The sequence below is a fragment of the Scyliorhinus canicula genome, chromosome 16, assembly GCF_902713615.1.
Source record: "Scyliorhinus canicula chromosome 16, sScyCan1.1, whole genome shotgun sequence".
Classification (NCBI taxonomy): domain Eukaryota; kingdom Metazoa; phylum Chordata; class Chondrichthyes; order Carcharhiniformes; family Scyliorhinidae; genus Scyliorhinus; species Scyliorhinus canicula.
The window spans coordinates 6,227,218-6,245,389 of record NC_052161.1 but is presented as its reverse complement, the minus strand read 5'-3'; the positions used below and the strand labels follow the sequence as shown (position 1 = coordinate 6,245,389).

Genomic DNA, 18,172 nt, shown 5'->3' with positions numbered 1-18,172 from the left:
GAATTTTATAGGGGCAGCACGGTGGCGCAGTGGTTAGCACTGCTGCCTCACGGCGCCAAGGTTCCAGGTTCAATCCCAACCCTGGGTAACTGTCTGTGTGGGTTTGCGCATTCTCCCTGTGTTTGTGTGGGTCTCACCCCCACAACCCAAAGATGTGCAGGGTGGGTGGATTGGCCGCGCTAAATTGCCCCTTAATTGGAAAAAATTATTTGGGTACTCTAAATGTATTATTTTTTTAAAAAATGAAATTTTAAAAGCCCAGCAGTAACTGATACCATACCCGAGCACCGGAACTTCTTGCTTTTGATCTGCCCGATCCTCTTGTTTGCCAAGCGCCGCGGACTGGCGCAGCGAGCCCCGCTGGTCTCAATCGGGTTGGAGCGAAGATAGTCAGCGAGCCACTTGAGGTGGCAATCACAGATGAATGGGTTTTGAGCTAAATGCCTTGGGTGAGGGTTAGAGAAGCAAGACAAAGATGATAATACATTGAATTTACAGCACAGAAACAGGCCATTCGGCCCAGCTGGTGCCTCTGTTCCACATTTGCCTCCTCCCACCCTTCAACTCATCTCCTTCAATTCCTCGCTCCCTCATATGTTGATGCAGTTTTCTCTGAAATACCCCATTCATCTCACCCACTCGCCGTGGGAGTGGGTCCCACATTCTCCCCACTCTCTGGGTAAAGATGTTTCTCCTGAATTCCCGATTGGATTTATCAGCGACCAAGTTGTATTGGTGGCCCCTTGTTTTCCACACAAGGGGGAACTTTGAGCAGAATTTTACCAGCCTTGAGGTGGCGGTTTTGGGAGGAGGAAATTTGGAAAGGTGCGTGCTGGATTATAAATGTTCGGGATGCGGAGGAGTTCGGCTGTAGTCGCTGGAGAGGCTTCCGTCAGCCAATATGGCAGCCTGACCATTGAGCTCTATAATAGTGCAGACCGAGGTCTCCACTGGCCACGTACAAACACCTTCTCACATCCCCCACGCACACTAATTGGCGGCCCCACCTTGCCTATTTGAGCATCATTCTGGGCTTCTGCAATGCTCCCAATGTGATGCTGGACTGGATTGGCCCATGATGCCCTGTGGTCCCACCCCAGGAACCCACCCAGGTTGCCGAATTTGAGGCAGCCTCTTAATTGGCCGCCTTCTGTAAGTTCTCCCCAATTGGTGAACCTCTGACCCACAGGATGTTAGAACCGATACCTGGAATTTTTCAGACATGCCGCCCATTTTCTCAACTTTTTTATCTTTTGTAATTGTAAAGACTTTCCATGGAATAGATAATGTGCTGTAAGTTAGCCATCGTCTACAAAGGACCATCGGCATCTTCCTTTCGAGAGAAGACATTGTCTACATATAAACAGAGGGTCACCAAACCCAGGTGGGGACAGGCAGGGAGGGGGTGGGGCCAGGCAGGGAGGGGGTGAGGCCAGGCAGGGAGGGGGTGGGGCCAGGGAGGGAGGGGGTGGGACCAGGCAGGGAGAGGGTGGGGCCAGGCAGGGAGAGGGTGGGGCCAGGCAGGGAGGGGGTGGGGCCAGGCAGGGAGGGGGTGGGGCCAGGTAGGGAGGGGGTGGGGCCAGGCAGGGAGGGGGTGGGGGCCAGGCAAGGAGGGGGTGGGGCCAGGCAGGGAGGGGGTGGGGGCCAGGCAAGGAGGGGGTGGGGCCAGGCAGGGAGAGGGTGGGGCCAGGCAGGGAGGGCGTGGGCCAGGTAGGGAGGGGGTGGGGCCAGGAGGGAGGGGGTGGGGCCAGGGAGGGGGTGGGGCCAGGCAGGGAGGGGGTGGGGCCAGGCAGGGCGGGGGTGCAGCCAGGCAGGGGGCAGGGGTGGGGGTCAGGCAGCGAGGGGGTGGGGCCAGGCTGGGAGGGGGTGGGGCCAGGCAGGGAGGGGGTGGGGCCAGGCAGGGAGGGGTGGGGCCAGGCAGGGAGGGGGTGGGGGCCAGGCAAGGAGGGGGTGGGGCCAGGCAGGGAGGGGGTGGGGGCCAGGCAAGGAGGGGGTGGGGCCAGGCAGGGAGAGGGTGGGGCCAGGCAGGGAGGGGGTGGGGCCAGGTAGGGAGGGGGTGGGGCCAGGCAGGGAGGGGGTGGGGCCAGGGAGGGGGTGGGGCCAGGCAGGGAGGGGGTGGGGGCCAGGCAGGGTGGGGGTGCAGCCAGGCAGGGGGCAGGGGTGGGGGTCAGGCAGTGAGGGGGTGGGGCCAGGCTGGGAGGGGGTGGGGCCAGGCAGGGAGGGGGTGGGGCCAGGCAGGGAGGGGGTGGGGCCAGGCAGGGAGGGGGTGGGGCCAGGCAGGGAGAGGGTGGGGCCAGGCAGGGAGGTAGGGGTGGGGCCAAGCAGGGGGTAGGAGGTGGGGCCAGGCAGGGAGGGGGTGGGACCAGGCAGGGAGGGGGTGGGGCCAGGCAGGGAGGGGTTGGGGCCAGGCAGGGAGGTAGGGGTGGGGCCAGGCACGGAGGGGGGGCTAGGCAGGGAGGAAGGTGTGGGGCCAGGCAGGGAGGGGGTGGGGCCAGGCAGGGAGGGGGTGGGGCCAGGCAGGGAGGGGGTGTGGCCAGGCAGGGGGTAGGGGTGGGGGCCAGGCAGGGAGGGTGTGGGGCCAGGCAGGGAGGGGGGGCTAGGCAGGTAGGGGTGGGGCCAGGCAGGGAGGGGGTGGGGCCAGGCAGGGAGGGTGGGCTAGGCAGGGAGGTAGGGGTGGGGCCAGGCAGGGAGGGGGTGGAGCCAGGCAGGGAGGTAGGGGTGGGGCCAGGCAGGGAGGGGGTGGGGCCAGGCAGGGAGGGGGGTGGGGCCAGGCAGGGAGGGGGTGGGGCCAGGCGGGGCTCCATAAACTACCACAGCCGGTACGGGAATTGAACCCACACTGTTGGAGTGATTCTGTATCGCACTGTGGCAATCTTCAACTGAGGTAACCAACCCCTCACAAGCAGACTATCGACGTCAAGAAACCGCCCCCCTCGCCGGGCCCGCACAATCTAAGAGAAGTGAAGCAGTTTTCCTCTACATACAGGGTCTGGATGGCTCGGAGTGAGGTGAAAGTCCCTTTGGCCAGTGTCTGGATCTTGTTGTCGTAAAGCGAGAGGAGGCTGAGATTTTGAAGATCCTGAAAGGCATCTGCTCGAATGCAGTTGATTTTATTCGCGTTCAGAAGCCTGAGGAGAAATGGAAGTAACATTATCAAATTGGTTTGGATGGATAAAATGTTTCCTTGTCTCCACATATAACACAGAGGAGGCCATTCAGCCCTTGACCCTGTGCTAGCTCTTTGAAAGATCTATCCAATTTGAATCATAGAACTTACAGTGCAGAGGAAGGCCATTCAGCCCTTCGAGGCTGCACTGGCCCTTGGAAAGAGCACCTGAGCTAAGCTTACACCTCCACCCTATCCCCATAACCCAGTAACCCCACCTAACCTTTTTGTTTTCGACACTAAGGGCAATTTAGCATGGCCAATCCACCCAACTTGCGCATCTTTGGGTGCTCTTTCCACGAAGGAGGCCATTCGGCCCATCGAGTCTGCACCTGCCCTTGGAAAGAGCACCCTACTTAAGCCCACACCTGCTCCCTATCCCCATAACCCAGTAACCCCACCTAACCTTTTTTGATCATTAAGGGCAATTTAGCATGGTCAATCCACCTAACCTGCACATCTTTGAACTATGGGAGGAAACTGGAGCACCCGGAGGAAACCCAGGCACACATGGGGAGAACGTGCAGACTCCGCACAGACAATCACCCAAGCCGGGAATCGAACCTGGGACACAAGCGCTGTGAAGCAACAGTGATAACCACTGTGCCACCGTGCCGCCCTCTGTTCCTGCATCCTCTTTAAAATGGTACCAGTTTCTGACTTTTCCCCAGCCCAAAGACGGGAGAAGGCGAATCCCAATGACCAGAGCCAGAGGACTGAATTTTTCACTCCCGTTTACTTTGGGTGGGTTCGGCGTTTGACGTTGGCGTAAACACGTGACGCGATTGTTCCCCCCCCCCCCCCACCCCCCCATTACCAAAGGGGCATCCCATCGATGACAGGAATATCACAATCATAAATTACACCAAAGGGCAGCATGTGGCACAGTGGTTAGCATTGCTGCCTCGTGGCTCCGAGGTTCCAGGTTCGATCCCGGCTCTGGGTCACTGTCCGTGTGGAGTTTGCACATTCTCCCCGTGTTTGTGTGGGTCTCACCCCCACAACCCAAAGATGTGCAGGGTTAGGTGGATTGGCCACGCTAAATTGGCCCTTAATGGGAAAAAATGAATTGGGTGGGCTAAATTTATTTTTAAAAATTACACCAGGCCCTACGACACATCAACCCCCCCCCCCCCCCATCCCCCCCAACCTCTCTCCCCCGCGCCCCCCCCCCCCCCCCATCAAAATCCATCCTCACGGCAGAATGACGTGAATCATGACTGGTCTTCAGCAGTGTGCACCTGCCGGGCAGGAGTCTTGGGGAGGTTCAGGTGAGCGCAGTGATTGGCATGGGGGGCAGGGTCCTGCCCCGGGTACTGCCCTGGCACTGTCCAGGTACTGCCTGAAGAGGGGGTAGGGGCTGTGCTGGAAGGTTCCGGGGTTAACTGGTTGGTCGCTGTGCACTGCCCCGGTCCTCGCGCTTCCTGCTCGCGATACGGCCAGGAACACGATCCAGGTACAGTAGAGAAAGCCCCCCCCCCACCATTGCCATTGGTGGCTTCAAAGCCACTTTCCCCGCCCATTAGCCTTTTCCGATTTACGGGAGAATCCAGCCCAGGGTGTCAGCAAAAAGGGGCAACACTGAAGCTGGGAAAAGCTGGGACTTTCCTCCTGGTCCTCTTCGTCTGCACTGAGAATAAGGAGCAGCTCACACCTTCGCGATTCCTCTCCTTCTGTCCATCCACTGACATGGTTCTGCCTGTTGACCCTCAACACGCACCGCAACCCCCCCCCCCAACTCTCCCCCCTCCCCACCCCCACAAGGATTCTCTTCCTCCATCTTCCTGAAATGGTGCCATTGTTTGACATCCCTGCTTGAAGAGGCCAAACACTCACAAGAGTTGTAGAGCGTAGAGTCCGTCAAACACTCCTTTCGGAAGCTCGTTGATTTTGTTTCCGTACAGGACCCTGGAATTAGAGCAGACAAAGGAATTTTAAAGGCAGGAACACAATCATTGGAGGGCTGTGGGGATTTTCCGAACCTTTCCTCGTTGCCGCTAGCACGCGGTGTGGCTGCATTGCGATGGACCTGTGTCCTTGGCCCTTTGGAGGATGACCTCCCAGTCGGTATTGTGTAGCGATTACCAGCTGTGTCCACGCCAGAGTGACTTGAATGACTGGCCAAGTGACATGAAATGCCCTTCCCATTTTAAATCTGATGCCCCCTCGTCAGGCAAATACTCACAGGGAGTTTAGCGACCGGAGTCCCTGGAATGCGTCGGGTGCAATCTCAGCAATCTGGTTGTTACTGAGGTCTCTGAAAGAGAAGAGAAAGGCTTCAGAATGATGCTTCTTTTAATTATATTCATCATATAATTGAATATATTGTGGATACTTCTGGCGAGGTCAGAATTTCCCTTGGGGAAGTTGCTGGTGAGCTGCCTTCCTAAACCGCAGCAGTCCGTGTGGTGTAGGTACTCCCACCGTGCTGTTAGGGAGGGGGTTCCAGGATGTTGCCCCAGCGACAGTGAAGGAACGGCCGATATATTTCCGAGTCAGGATGTTGAGTGGCTTGGAGGGGAACTTACAGGTAATGGTGTTCCCAGGTATCTGCTGCCCTGGTCCTTCGAGATGCCAGGGAATGTGGGTTTGGAAGGTGCTATCGAAGGAGCCTAGGTGAGTTGCTGCAGTGAACCCTGTCGATGGTGCACACGGCTGCCACTGTAAAAAAGTAGCACTGGGAAAATTAATGGGATTGAAAGTTGATCACACCCCCCCCCCCCCCCCCCCCCAATGGATGAGTTGGTGATCATCATCCAAAATTCTAAAAATTCGAGACCTATTTTCTGTCGATTGGAGGGTGGCAAATGTAACCCCAATAATTAAGAAAGGAGTCAGTCATAGAGTGTTAAAGCTTTGCAGTTCAGAAAGAGGCCCTTTGACCCATCGTGTCTCTGTTGGCCATCAAGCACCTATCAATTCTAATCCCATTTTCCAGCACTTGAGCCTTGTGCGCTATAATGTTTCAAGTGTTAGTCTAAATGCTTCTTAAATGTCGTGAGGGTCTCTGCCTCCACCACCCTTTCAGGCAGCGAGTTCCAGACTCTCACCACCCTCTGGGGGGAGGGGGGGAGGTCGGGTCGGGTCGGGGGGGGGGGGGGGGTCGGGTCGGGGGGGGTCGGGTCGAGGGGTCGGGTCGGGGGGGGTCGGGTCGGGGGGGGTCGGGTTGGGGGGGGGTCGGGGGCGGGGGCGGGTCGGGTCCGGGACAGGGGGGTCGGGGTCGGGCCGGGGGCGGGGGGGGGGGGGTCGGGGTCGGGGGCGGGTCGGGGTCGGGTCGGGGGTGGGGGGGGGGGTCGGGTCCGGGGTGGGGGGGGGGGGTCGGGTCAGGGGGCGGGTCGGGGTCGGGTCGGGGGTGGGGGGGGGGGGGGGTCGGGTCCGGGGTGGGGGGGGGGGGTCGGGTCAGGGGGTCGGGTCGGGGGGGGCCGGAGTGACCTGGTATATGATCGGGACTCACCGATCGGCGGGCCGGTCTCTCTGTCGGCAGGTCTCTGACGCCGGTCACGCACTCGTTGATGGCGCCCCCCGGGCGACTGCCTGAGTTGCCGGTACGTTGAGCCGGCCCTGACTCTAGCTGTGTCCTAATGAGCTCTTCTACTCTATACCTCGGTTAATAAAGGCAAGTATCCCTTATGCTTTCTTAACCACCTCATCTAATTAGGGCAGCACGGTAGCATTGTGGATAGCACAATTGCTTCACAGCTCCAGGGTCCCAGGTTCGATTCCAGCTTGGGTCACTGTCAGTGCGGAGTCTGCACATCCTCCCCGTGTGTGCGTGGGTTTCCTCCGGGTGCTCCGGTTTCCACCCACAGTCCAAAGATGTGCGGGTTAGGTGGATTGGCCATGCTAAATTGCCCTTAGTGTCCAAAATTGCCCTTAGTGTTAGATGGGGTTACTGGGTTATGGGGATAGGGTGGAGTTGTTGACCTTGGGGAGGGTGCTCTTTCCAAGAGCCAGTGCAGACTTGATGGGCCGAATGGCCTCCTTCTGCACTGTAAATTCTATGATAATCTATGATAATTGACCTGCTGCCTCAGGGATCTATGAACATACACCCCAAGGTCCCTCTGGACCTCTGTACTTACTAGCCATGATCTGGTTGAATGGCGGAGCAGGCTTGAGGGGCCGAATGGCCTACTCCTGTTCCTATTTCCTATGCTCTCATGAATAGCATCGATGCATTAATATGTGAAGTAGAATAAACACACGACAGAGAAAATAATAGAAGGATATGCAGGTGGGCTGAGGTGAAGTAGAATGATTGGATAATTTTCAAAACCGCAGATCGGACCTGGGGTTGAATTTGTTGCTCATTGTTTAAATTGGGCCCAGGCTCTTGGGGGAGGAGAGGGGAGGGAAGAGAGTCGAGGTGTTAAAGACTTTCCTTCTGCTGTCCTTAATCTAACAGATGGTAAAGCGAGGAGAGGCAGGCAGCACCAGAACGTAATCAGTGGCGAACATCAGTTAATTTTACACGGGGTATTAAATATTCATGAGGGAGTTTAGACTCGCTTGAGTAAGGAACTGTCTCTGCAGGTTGTTTTGTCCTTTTATTGTCATTTCGCCCGATAAACATTATATACAGATACTAGACCAAGCTCTGCTTAAACCACTTGTGGAGAACTATCCTGGTTCTGGTCACCCCCTCCTCGCACCGAGATACTGGTCTCGGAAGCAGGCCCAGCCCAGATTCTCCAGAATATCACCAAGGGTGAGATTATGGGAGAAGAAATCAACTTGGATTGTATTCCCGGGAATATAGAAGGTTAAGGTTTGATTCTGGGTGAAGACTTGGAGATAGTGGGCTGGATTCTTCGATTCTGAAACTCAACGCTGACGGCGGAGTGGGAACGGAGTGGGAACGGTGCGGGAACGGTGTGGGAACGGTACGGGAACGGTACGGGAACGGAGTGGGAACGGTGCGGGAACGGTGTGGGAATGGGAACGGTGTGGGAATGGTGTGGGAACGGAGTGGGAACGGTGCGGGAATGGTGTGGGAACGGTACGGGAACGGAGTGGGAACGGTGCGGGAACGGTGTGGGAACGGGAACGGTGTGGGAATGGTGTGGGAACGGTGCGGGAACGGTGTGGGAACGGGAACGGTGTGGGAATGGTGTGGGAACGGTGCAGGAACGGTGTGGGAACGGTGCGGGAACGGTGCGGGAACGGTGCGGGAACGGTGCAGGAACGGTGTGGGAACGGTGTGGGAACGGGAACGGTGTGGGAACGGGAACGGTGTGGGAACGGTGCGGGAACGGTGTGGGAACGGGAACGGTGTGGGAACGGGAACGGTGTGGGAACGGTGCGGGAACGGTGTGGGAACGGGAACGGTGTGGGAACGGTGCGGGAACGGTGTGGGAACGGGAACGGTGTGGGAACGGTGCGGGAACGGTGTGGGAACGGGAACGGTGTGGGAACGGGAACGGTGTGGGAACGGTGCGGGAACGGTGTGGGAACGGGAACGGTGTGGGAACGGGAACGGTGTGGGAACGGTGCGGGAACGGTGTGGGAACGGGAACGGTGTGGGAACGGTGCGGGAACGGTGTGGGAACGGGAACGGTGTGGGAACGGTGCGGGAACGGTGTGGGAACGGGAACGGTGCGGGAACGGTGTGGGAACGGTGCGGGAACGGTGTGGGAACGGTGTTGGAACGGTGCGGGAACGGGAACGGTGTGGGAACGGGAACGGTGTGGGAACGGGAACGGTGCGGGAACGGTGTGGGAACGGAGTGGGAACGGAGTGGGAAAGGTGTGGGAACGGAGTGGGAACGGTGCAGGAACGGTGCAGGAACGGTGCGGGAACGGTGCGGGAACGGTGTGGGAACGGAGTGGGAACGGGAACGGCGTGGGAACGGTGTGGGAACGGTGTGGGAACGGTGCGGGAACGGGAACGGTGCGGGAACGGTGTGGGAACGGGAACGGTGTGGGAACGGTGCGGGAACGGTGTGGGAACGGAGTGGGAACGGTGTGGGAACGGAGTGGGAACGGGAACGGTGTGGGAACGGTGCGGGAATGGAGTGGGAACGGAGTTGGAACGGTGTGGGAACAGTGCGGGAACGGTGCGGGAACGGTGTGGGAACGGGAACGGTGTGGGAACGGTGCGGGAATGGAGTGGGAACGGAGTTGGAACGGTGTGGGAACAGTGCGGGAACGGTGTGGGAACGGAGTGGGAACGGGAACGGTGTGGGAACGGTGCGGGAATGGAGTGGGAACGGAGTTGGAACGGTGTGGGAACAGTGCGGGAACGGTGCGGGAACGGTGTGGGAACGGGAACGGTGTGGGAACGGTGCGGGAACGGTGCGGGAAGGGTGCGGGAACGGTGCGGGAACGGAGTGGGAACGGAGTGGGAACGGAGTGGGAACGGTGAGGGAACGGAGTGGGAACGGTGCGGGAACGGTGAGGGAACGGTGAGGGAACGGAGTGGGAACGGTGTGGGAACGGTGAGGGAACGGAGTGGGAACGGAGTGGGAACGGTGTGGGAACGGTGCGGGAACGGGAACGGTGCGGGAACGGTGTGGGAACGGGAACGGAGTGGGAACGGAGTGGGAACGGTGTGGGAACGGTGCGGGAACGGGAACGGTGCGGGAACGGTGTGGGAACGGGAACGGTGTGGGAACGGTGCGGGAACGGTGTGGGAACGGAGTGGGAACGGTGTGGGAACGGAGTGGGAACGGGGAACGGTGTGGGAACGGTGTGGGAACGGAGTGGGGAACGGTGTGGGAACGGAGTGGGAACGGGAACGGTGTGGGAACGGTGCGGGAATGGAGTGGGAACGGAGTTGGAACGGTGTGGGAACAGTGCGGGAACGGTGCGGGAACGGTGTGGGAACGGGAACGGTGTGGGAACGGTGCGGGAACGGTGCGGGAAGGGTGCGGGAACGGTGCGGGAACGGAGTGGGAACGGAGTGGGAACGGAGTGGGAACGGTGAGGGAACGGAGTGGGAACGGTGCGGGAACGGTGAGGGAACGGTGAGGGAACGGAGTGGGAACGGTGTGGGAACGGTGAGGGAACGGAGTGGGAACGGAGTGGGAACGGTGTGGGAACGGTGAGGGAACGGTGTGGGAACGGAGTGGGAACGGGAACGGTGCGGGAACGGTGTGGGAACGGTGTGGGAACGGTGTGGGAACGGTGTGGGAACGGAGTGGGAACGGTGCGGGAACGGAGTGGGAACGGTGTGGGAACGGAGTGGGAACGGTGCGGGAATGGTGTGGGAACGGTGTGGGAATGGTGTGGGAATGGGAACGGAGTGGGAACGGTGTGGGAACGGTGTGGGAACGGTGTGGGAACGGTGTGGGAATGGTGTGGGAATGGGAACGGAGTGGGAACGGTGTGGGAACGGTGTGGGAACGGAGTGGGAACGGTGTGGGAACGGTGAGGGAACGGTGTGGGAACGGAGTGGGAACGGGAACGGTGCGGGAACGGTGTGGGAACGGTGTGGGAACGGAGTGGGAACGGGAACGGTGCGGGAACGGTGTGGGAACGGAGTGGGAACGGGAACGGTGTGGGAACGGTGTGGGAACGGTGTGGGAACGGTGCGGGAACGGAGTGGGAACGGTGTGGGAACGGAGTGGGAACGGTGCGGGAATGGTGCGGGAAAGGAGTGGGAACGGTGTGGGAACGGTGTGGGAACGGTGTGGGAATGGTGTGGGAATGGGAACGGAGTGGGAACGGTGTGGGAACGGTGCGGGAATGGTGCGGGAATGGTGCGGGAATGGTGTGGGAACGGTGTGGGAACGGTGCGGGAATGGTGCGGGAACGGTGTGTGGGAACGGGAAACGGTGTGGGAACGGAGTGGGAACGGTGCGGGAACGGTGCGGGAAGGGTGCGGGAACGGTGAGTGAACGGAGTGGGAACGGTGCGGGAACGGTGTGGGAACGGTGCGGGAACGGAGTGGGAACGGTGCGGGAACGGTGAGGGAACGGTGTGGGAACGGTGCGGGAACGGAGTGGGAACGGAGTGGGAACGGAGTGGGAACGGTGAGGGAACGGTGCGGGAACGGTGAGGGAACGGAGTGGGAACGGAGTGGGAACGGAGTGGGAACGGTGTGGGAACGGTGAGGGAACGGTGTGGGAACGGTGCGGGAACGGTGAGGGAACGGTGAGGGAACGGAGTGGGAACGGTGAGGGAACGGTGTGGGAACGGAGTGGGAACGGTGAGGGAACGGTGAGGGAACGGTGAGGGAACGGAGTGGGAACGGTGAGGGAACGGTGTGGGAACGGTGTGGGAACGGTGAGGGAACGGAGTGGGAACGGAGTGGGAACGGTGTGGGAACGGTGAGGGAACGGTGTGGGAACGGAGTGGGAACGGGAACGGTGCGGGAACGGTGTGGGAACGGTGTGGGAACGGAGTGGGAACGGGAACGGTGCGGGAACGGTGTGGGAACGGTGCGGGAACGGTGAGGGAACGGTGAGGGAACGGAGTGGGAACGGTGAGGGAACGGTGTGGGAACGGTGTGGGAACGGTGTGGGAACGGTGCGGGAACGGTGAGGGAACGGTGAGGGAACGGAGTGGGAACGGTGAGGGAACGGTGTGGGAACGGTGTGGGAACGGTGCGGGAACGGTGAGGGAACGGTGAGGGAACGGAGTGGGAACGGTGAGGGAACGGTGTGGGAACGGTGTGGGAACGGTGAGGGAACGGAGTGGGAACGGAGTGGGAACGGTGTGGGAACGGTGAGGGAACGGTGTGGGAACGGAGTGGGAACGGGAACGGTGCGGGAACGGTGTGGGAACGGTGTGGGAACGGAGTGGGAACGGGAACGGTGCGGGAACGGTGCGGGAACGGTGTGGGAACGGAGTGGGAACGGGAACGGTGTGGGAACGGTGCGGGAACGGAGTGGGAACGGTGTGGGAACGGAGTGGGATCGGTGCGGGAATGGTGCGGGAAAGGAGTGGGAACGGTGTGGGAACGGTGTGGGAACGGTGTGGGAATGGTGTGGGAATGGGAACGGAGTGGGAACGGAGTGGGAACGGTGAGGGAACGGAGTGGGAACGGTGCGGGAACGGTGAGGGAACGGTGAGGGAACGGAGTGGGAACGGTGTGGGAACGGTGAGGGAACGGTGTGGGAACGGTGCGGGAACGGTGAGGGAACGGAGTGGGAACGGAGTGGGAACGGTGTGGGAACGGTGAGGGAACGGTGTGGGAACGGAGTGGGAACGGGAACGGTGCGGGAACGGTGTGGGAACGGTGTGGGAACGGAGTGGGAACGGAGTGGGAACGGGAACGGTGCGGGAACGGTGTGGGAACGGTGTGGGAACGGAGTGGGAACGGTGTGGGAACGGAGTGGGAACGGTGCGGGAACGGAGTGGGAACGGAGTGGGAACGGGAACGGTGCGGGAACGGTGTGGGAACGGTGTGGGAACGGAGTGGGAACGGTGTGGGAACGGAGTGGGAACGGTGCGGGAATGGTGCGGGAAAGGAGTGGGAACGGTGTGGGAACGGTGTGGGAACGGTGTGGGAATGGTGTGGGAATGGGAACGGAGTGGGAACGGTGTGGGAACGGTGTGGGAACGGAGTGGGAACGGTGTGGGAACGGTGAGGGAACGGTGTGGGAACGGAGTGGGAACGGGAACGGTGCGGGAACGGTGTGGGAACGGTGTGGGAACGGAGTGGGAACGGGAACGGTGCGGGAACGGTGCGGGAACGGTGTGGGAACGGGAACGGTGTGGGAACGGTGTGGGAACGGTGTGGGAACGGTGCGGGAACGGAGTGGGAACGGTGTGGGAACGGAGTGGGAACGGTGCGGGAATGGTGCGGGAAAGGAGTGGGAACGGTGTGGGAACGGTGTGGGAACGGTGTGGGAATGGTGTGGGAATGGGAACGGAGTGGGAACGGTGTGGGAACGGTGCGGGAATGGTGCGGGAATGGTGCGGGAATGGTGTGGGAACGGTGTGGGAACGGTGCGGGAATGGTGCGGGAACGGTGTGGGAACGGGAACGGTGTGGGAACGGGAACGGTGCGGGAACGGTGCGGGAAGGGTGCGGGAACGGTGAGGGAACGGAGTGGGAACGGTGCGGGAACGGTGTGGGAACGGTGCGGGAACGGAGTGGGAACGGTGCGGGAACGGTGAGGGAACGGTGTGGGAACGGTGCGGGAACGGAGTGGGAACGGAGTGGGAACGGAGTGGGAACGGTGAGGGAACGGAGTGGGAACGGTGTGGGAACGGTGAGGGAACGGTGCGGGAACGGTGAGGGAACGGAGTGGGAACGGAGTGGGAACGGAGTGGGAACGGTGTGGGAACGGTGAGGGAACGGTGTGGGAACGGTGTGGGAACGGAGTGGGAACGGTGAGGGAACGGAGTGGGAACGGAGGGGGAACGGTGAGGGAACGGTGCGGGAACGGTGAGGGAACGGAGTGGGAACGGAGTGGGAACGGAGTGGGAACGGTGTGGGAACGGTGAGGGAACGGTGTGGGAACGGTGTGGGAACGGTGCGGGAACGGTGAGGGAACGGTGAGGGAACGGAGTGGGAACGGTGAGGGAACGGTGTGGGAACGGTGTGGGAACGGTGAGGGAACGGAGTGGGAACGGAGTGGGAACGGTGTGGGAACGGTGAGGGAACGGTGTGGGAACGGAGTGGGAACGGGAACGGTGCGGGAACGGTGTGGGAACGGTGTGGGAACGGAGTGGGAACGGGAACGGTGCGGGAACGGTGCGGGAATGGTGTGGGAACGGAGTGGGAACGGGAACGGTGTGGGAACGGTGCGGGAACGGAGTGGGAACGGTGTGGGAACGGAGTGGGAACGGTGCGGGAATGGTGCGGGAAAGGAGTGGGAACGGTGTGGGAACGGTGTGGGAACGGTGTGGGAATGGTGTGGGAATGGGAACGGAGTGGGAACGGTGTGGGAACGGTGCGGGAATGGTGCGGGAATGGTGCGGGAATGGTGTGGGAACTGTGTGGGAACGGTGCGGGAATGGTGCGGGAACGGTGTGGGAACGGAGTGGGAACGGTGCGGGAACGGTGTGGGAACGGGAACGGTGCGGGAACGGTGTGGGAACGGGAACGGTGTGGGAACGGTGTGGGAACGGTGCGGGAATGGTGCGGGAACGGTGTGGGAACGGAGTGGGAACGGTGCGGGAACGGTGTGGGAACGGTGCGGGAATGGTGCTGGAACGGAGTGGGAACGGTGAGGGAACGGTGTGGGAATGGTGCGGGAACGGTGTGGGAATGGTGTGGGAATGGTGTGGGAATGGTGGCGTTAACGGTGTGGGAACGGAGTGGGAACGGGAACGGTGCGGGAACGGTGTGGGAATGGTGTGGGAATGGTGTGGGAACGGTGTGGGAATGGTGCGGGAACGGTGCGGGAACGGTGTGGGAATGGTGTGGGAACGGTGTGGGAATGGTGCGGGAACGGAGTGGGAACGGAGTGGGAATGGTGCGGGAACGGAGTGGGAACGGTGTGGGAACGGGAACGGTGTGGGAACGGTGTGGAAACGGGAACGGTGTGGGAACGGAGTGGGAACGGAGTGGGAACGGTGCGGGAACGGTGGCGTTTTACGATCGCAAAGATGGCTCAAAATGGCCACCGATCCTCCGTCTGGTGGGGGGGCCAGCAGGCCTGCAGCATGGAGCCCCCCCCCCGGCTCGAGCTGCGGAAACGGCCGGAGAATTGCCGGGTCGGTGGCGGCCTGCCGGAATGAGGGGCTGGTTTAGCTCACTGGGCTAAATCGCTGGCTTTTAAAGCAGACCAGGGCAGGCCAGCAGCACGGTTCGATTCCCGTACCGGCCTCCCCGAACAGGTGCCGGAATGTGGCGACTAGGGGCTTTTCACAGTAACTTCATTGAAGCCTACTCGTGACAATAAGCCATTTTAATTTCATTTTTTCAAATAGTGCCCCACCCCTTTGACCAGGCCACCCCCCACCAATGCCCCCAGCCCCTGCCAAAGCCCCCACTGTCCGCAGATCGGCTCCGCCCCCCCCCCCCCGACTGGGTTCCTGAAAATAAATACCACACGCTACGCCATCGGGAACTCTGCGCATTGGGGGCAGGGCATCGGCGGGGGAGGGGGGAGGGCCTCAGGCACCATCCTGAGGCCGTCCATACAGTGAGCGCCGCACTCCTAGAGTACGCGGTTTTAGAGGGGGGGGGCGGAGCGTAGTCAAAGCGGCATTGCCCCCGATTTCGGCGCCAGCGTGGATTCTCCGGCCGATCGGCAAACGCGATTTCGGAGCCAGAGCCCGGAGAATCCCGCCCAGAGAGTTGTTTCGATTCCCGGGGGTCAGTGCAGCAGGAGATGGAAATGCAAATTAAGCAATGGGTGGACCCTGCTCGGAGTAACTGGAAGAAGGACAGAGGGGAGTGCTGTGGCAGAAAGGCATCCCAGAAACTGAAAGGAAGAATCTACAAGATAGTTGTGAGGCCGGCCTTGTACAGGATCATAGAATTTACAATGCGGAAGGACGCCATTCGGCCTATCGAGTCTGCACCGGCCCTTGGAAAGAGCACCCCTACCTCAGCCCACACCTTCACCCTCTCCCCGTAACACAGTAACCCACCCTAACCTACAGTGCAGAAACTTCGATCACATTGAAGAGAGGAACAGAGATTGAATACGAATGAGATGCAGATACTGAGATCCATAGAATTACAGAATCCCTACAGTGCAGTAGGAGGCCATTCAGCCCATCGAGTCCGAAAGAGCACCCTACCTCGGTCCACTCCCCCACCCTATCCCCATATTCCCACCCAACTTGTACACCTTTTCGACACTAAGGGGCAATTTAGCATGGCCAATCCACCTAACCTGCACATCTTTGGACTGTGGGAGGAAACCGGAGCACCCGGAGGAAACCCACGCACACACGGGGAAGAACGTGCAGACTCCGCACAGCCAGTGACCCAAGGCCGGAATTGAACCCAGCACCCTGGCTCGGTGAGGCAGCAGTGCTAACCACTGTGCCGCTGTGCCGATGGATGTGTGAAGTAACAAGAAAAGAGAAAAAAAAAAACCAGGAACCAGTGGATCGGGATCGAGGGTGTCAGTGAAAACCATGGGAGCATCAACCAAAGCAGCTGAGGAGAGATTGAGTTGGCCTGACCGCCTGTCAGGGAGAGCGAGAGAGAGGAAACGTGGAGCAGTGAACGTTGGAGATGGGACGACCAGGAAGGTGAAGAGGAAAAGCCTGAGACCAGGCGGAAAGATGCGGTGATGAGAGATTAAAGGGGAGTGAAAGAGGAATGATTGATTGACAGAAGGAGATGGAGAAAGGACCATGCACTGTGGTCACCCTGAATAAAATGAGGGAAGCTCAAAGAAGAAGAGGAGATAATTTAATTGAGTTTCTTTAGGACTTTGAAAGGGTTCAGTAGGCTCGATGGAAAGTGTATCTGCTGGTGGGGGAATCAGCACAGAATTTACAGTGCAGAAGGAGGCCATTCGGCCCATCGAGTGTGCCTGGCTCTTGGAAAGAGCTCCCCACTTAAGCCGGCTTAAGCTCCACCCTATCCCCGTAAACCACCAACCCCACCCAACCTAAGGGTAATTTAGCATGGCCAATCCACCTAACCTGCACGTCTTTGGACTGTGTGAGGAAACTGGAGCACCCGGAGGAAACCCACACAGACACGGGGGGAGCGTGCAGACTCCACACAGACAGTGACCCAGCCGGGAATCGAACCTGGGACCCTGGAGCAGTGAAGCAACTGTGCTAACCACTGTGCTACCGTGCTGCCCACAGAATCTAAGACGGGGGACATAACCTTGGAAACAGAACCATGACACTAAGGATGTGATGGCGGTAGAAATATGGAAGACTCACTCAGAAAAAGCAGTCAATACAGGAACGTTAATTGACAATAGAGTTTTGTTAGGCAGGTTATTAAGGGATTTGGGGTCAAGGCAGGTAGATGGAATTAGGATAGAGATCGGTCCTAATCTGATTGAATGGCAGCTTCTCCTATCACACTACAGTTACTGAAAGAAAGACAAATTATCTGTCAAAGATCCTATATCACAATTGATCACATACAAAGATCCCATAGCATTTCATAATTGACATGCTTGGACTAGATAACATTCAGCTAACAGTAGAATTGCAGATTAGAGGTGAGATGGCCCGTGTTGACACTGCGACACTCCCTGTGATGGTGGCTTGGAAGCAGGCAAGGTTGAAATTGGCCGGATTCTTCAACCATATTGTGGGTCTCGCTGTTCTTAGGCGTCCGTGACAACTGCCTGAAGGCAACGTTGGCCCTTTTTCAACTGTGTCTTTTTTTTTGAATATTCATTCAATGGCTGTGGGCCACCTGCTCGAGTATAACTCAACGGTTGGCGAGACCACTGCTGAGGGCAGTTAAGGGTCAACCACATTGCTGTGGGACTGGTGTCACGTGTAGGCCAGTCTGGGTAAGGACGGCAGATTAGCGAACCCCGATGGGTTTCAATGGCAATCCGATAGTTTCCCGGTCACCTGGGGGAGGGATGGGGGCAGGAGTCTGCTTTTTACTGCCCCCTGTGCCTCTCTGGCCTAAATCTGATGTCTAATTATGCGTCCTTCTTCTAAATTCCCCTCAGCAGAGGGAATACATTTTCTTCACCTGCCCGATCAAAACTCATGGATCTGGTTGCCTGAGGTTGTCAACAGAATGCGATCTGCCCGAATAATTTTACCATTCTGGTTTAATCTGCCCTGTGCCTCCCCCTCCCTGGGCCACTATGGCCCCTCCTCATCCTCTAAATGCTAGGCCGAGGCCTGGCCGGGGGGAGGAGGGGGGGGGGGGGGGGGGGCAGGTCAGACTACTAAGTGCAGTTACAACATGATCTGTGAAGGCCTAGATACGGAGGGAAGGGAATAAAAGACATTCAGAGAGGGGGAAAGCTTCCCTTCATTAAAGATTTCAATAGTCTGCTGAACAAACGCAGTCTCTGAAGAAAAGGTATTAACCTGTTGCACGCGAATCGCCATAGTAACCAGTGCTTGAGTGGAGGTTTCTGTGCTTTTTCCTTATCTCTCTGACTCCTGCCTGATTCTATTTATCATTTCTTAGGCTTTCACGCTTACAAATTTAATGA

General features: G+C 59.2%; 1 protein-coding gene across 1 annotated transcript in view; it reads right to left on the bottom strand.

Annotated features, from left to right (window-relative positions):
• The window catches only part of LOC119979682 (slit homolog 1 protein-like), a 266,812-nt gene that overhangs the window by 77,222 nt on the left and 171,418 nt on the right, over window positions 1–18,172 (bottom strand). Inside the window, exons 11-14 of the mRNA XM_038822220.1 lie at window positions 5,352–5,423; window positions 5,003–5,074; window positions 2,985–3,128; window positions 281–444 (exon numbers count right to left, since the gene is read on the bottom strand). Of these exons, the coding sequence (XP_038678148.1) occupies window positions 281–444; window positions 2,985–3,128; window positions 5,003–5,074; window positions 5,352–5,423 (452 nt within the window). The remainder of the gene's footprint in view (window positions 1–280; window positions 445–2,984; window positions 3,129–5,002; window positions 5,075–5,351; window positions 5,424–18,172) is intronic.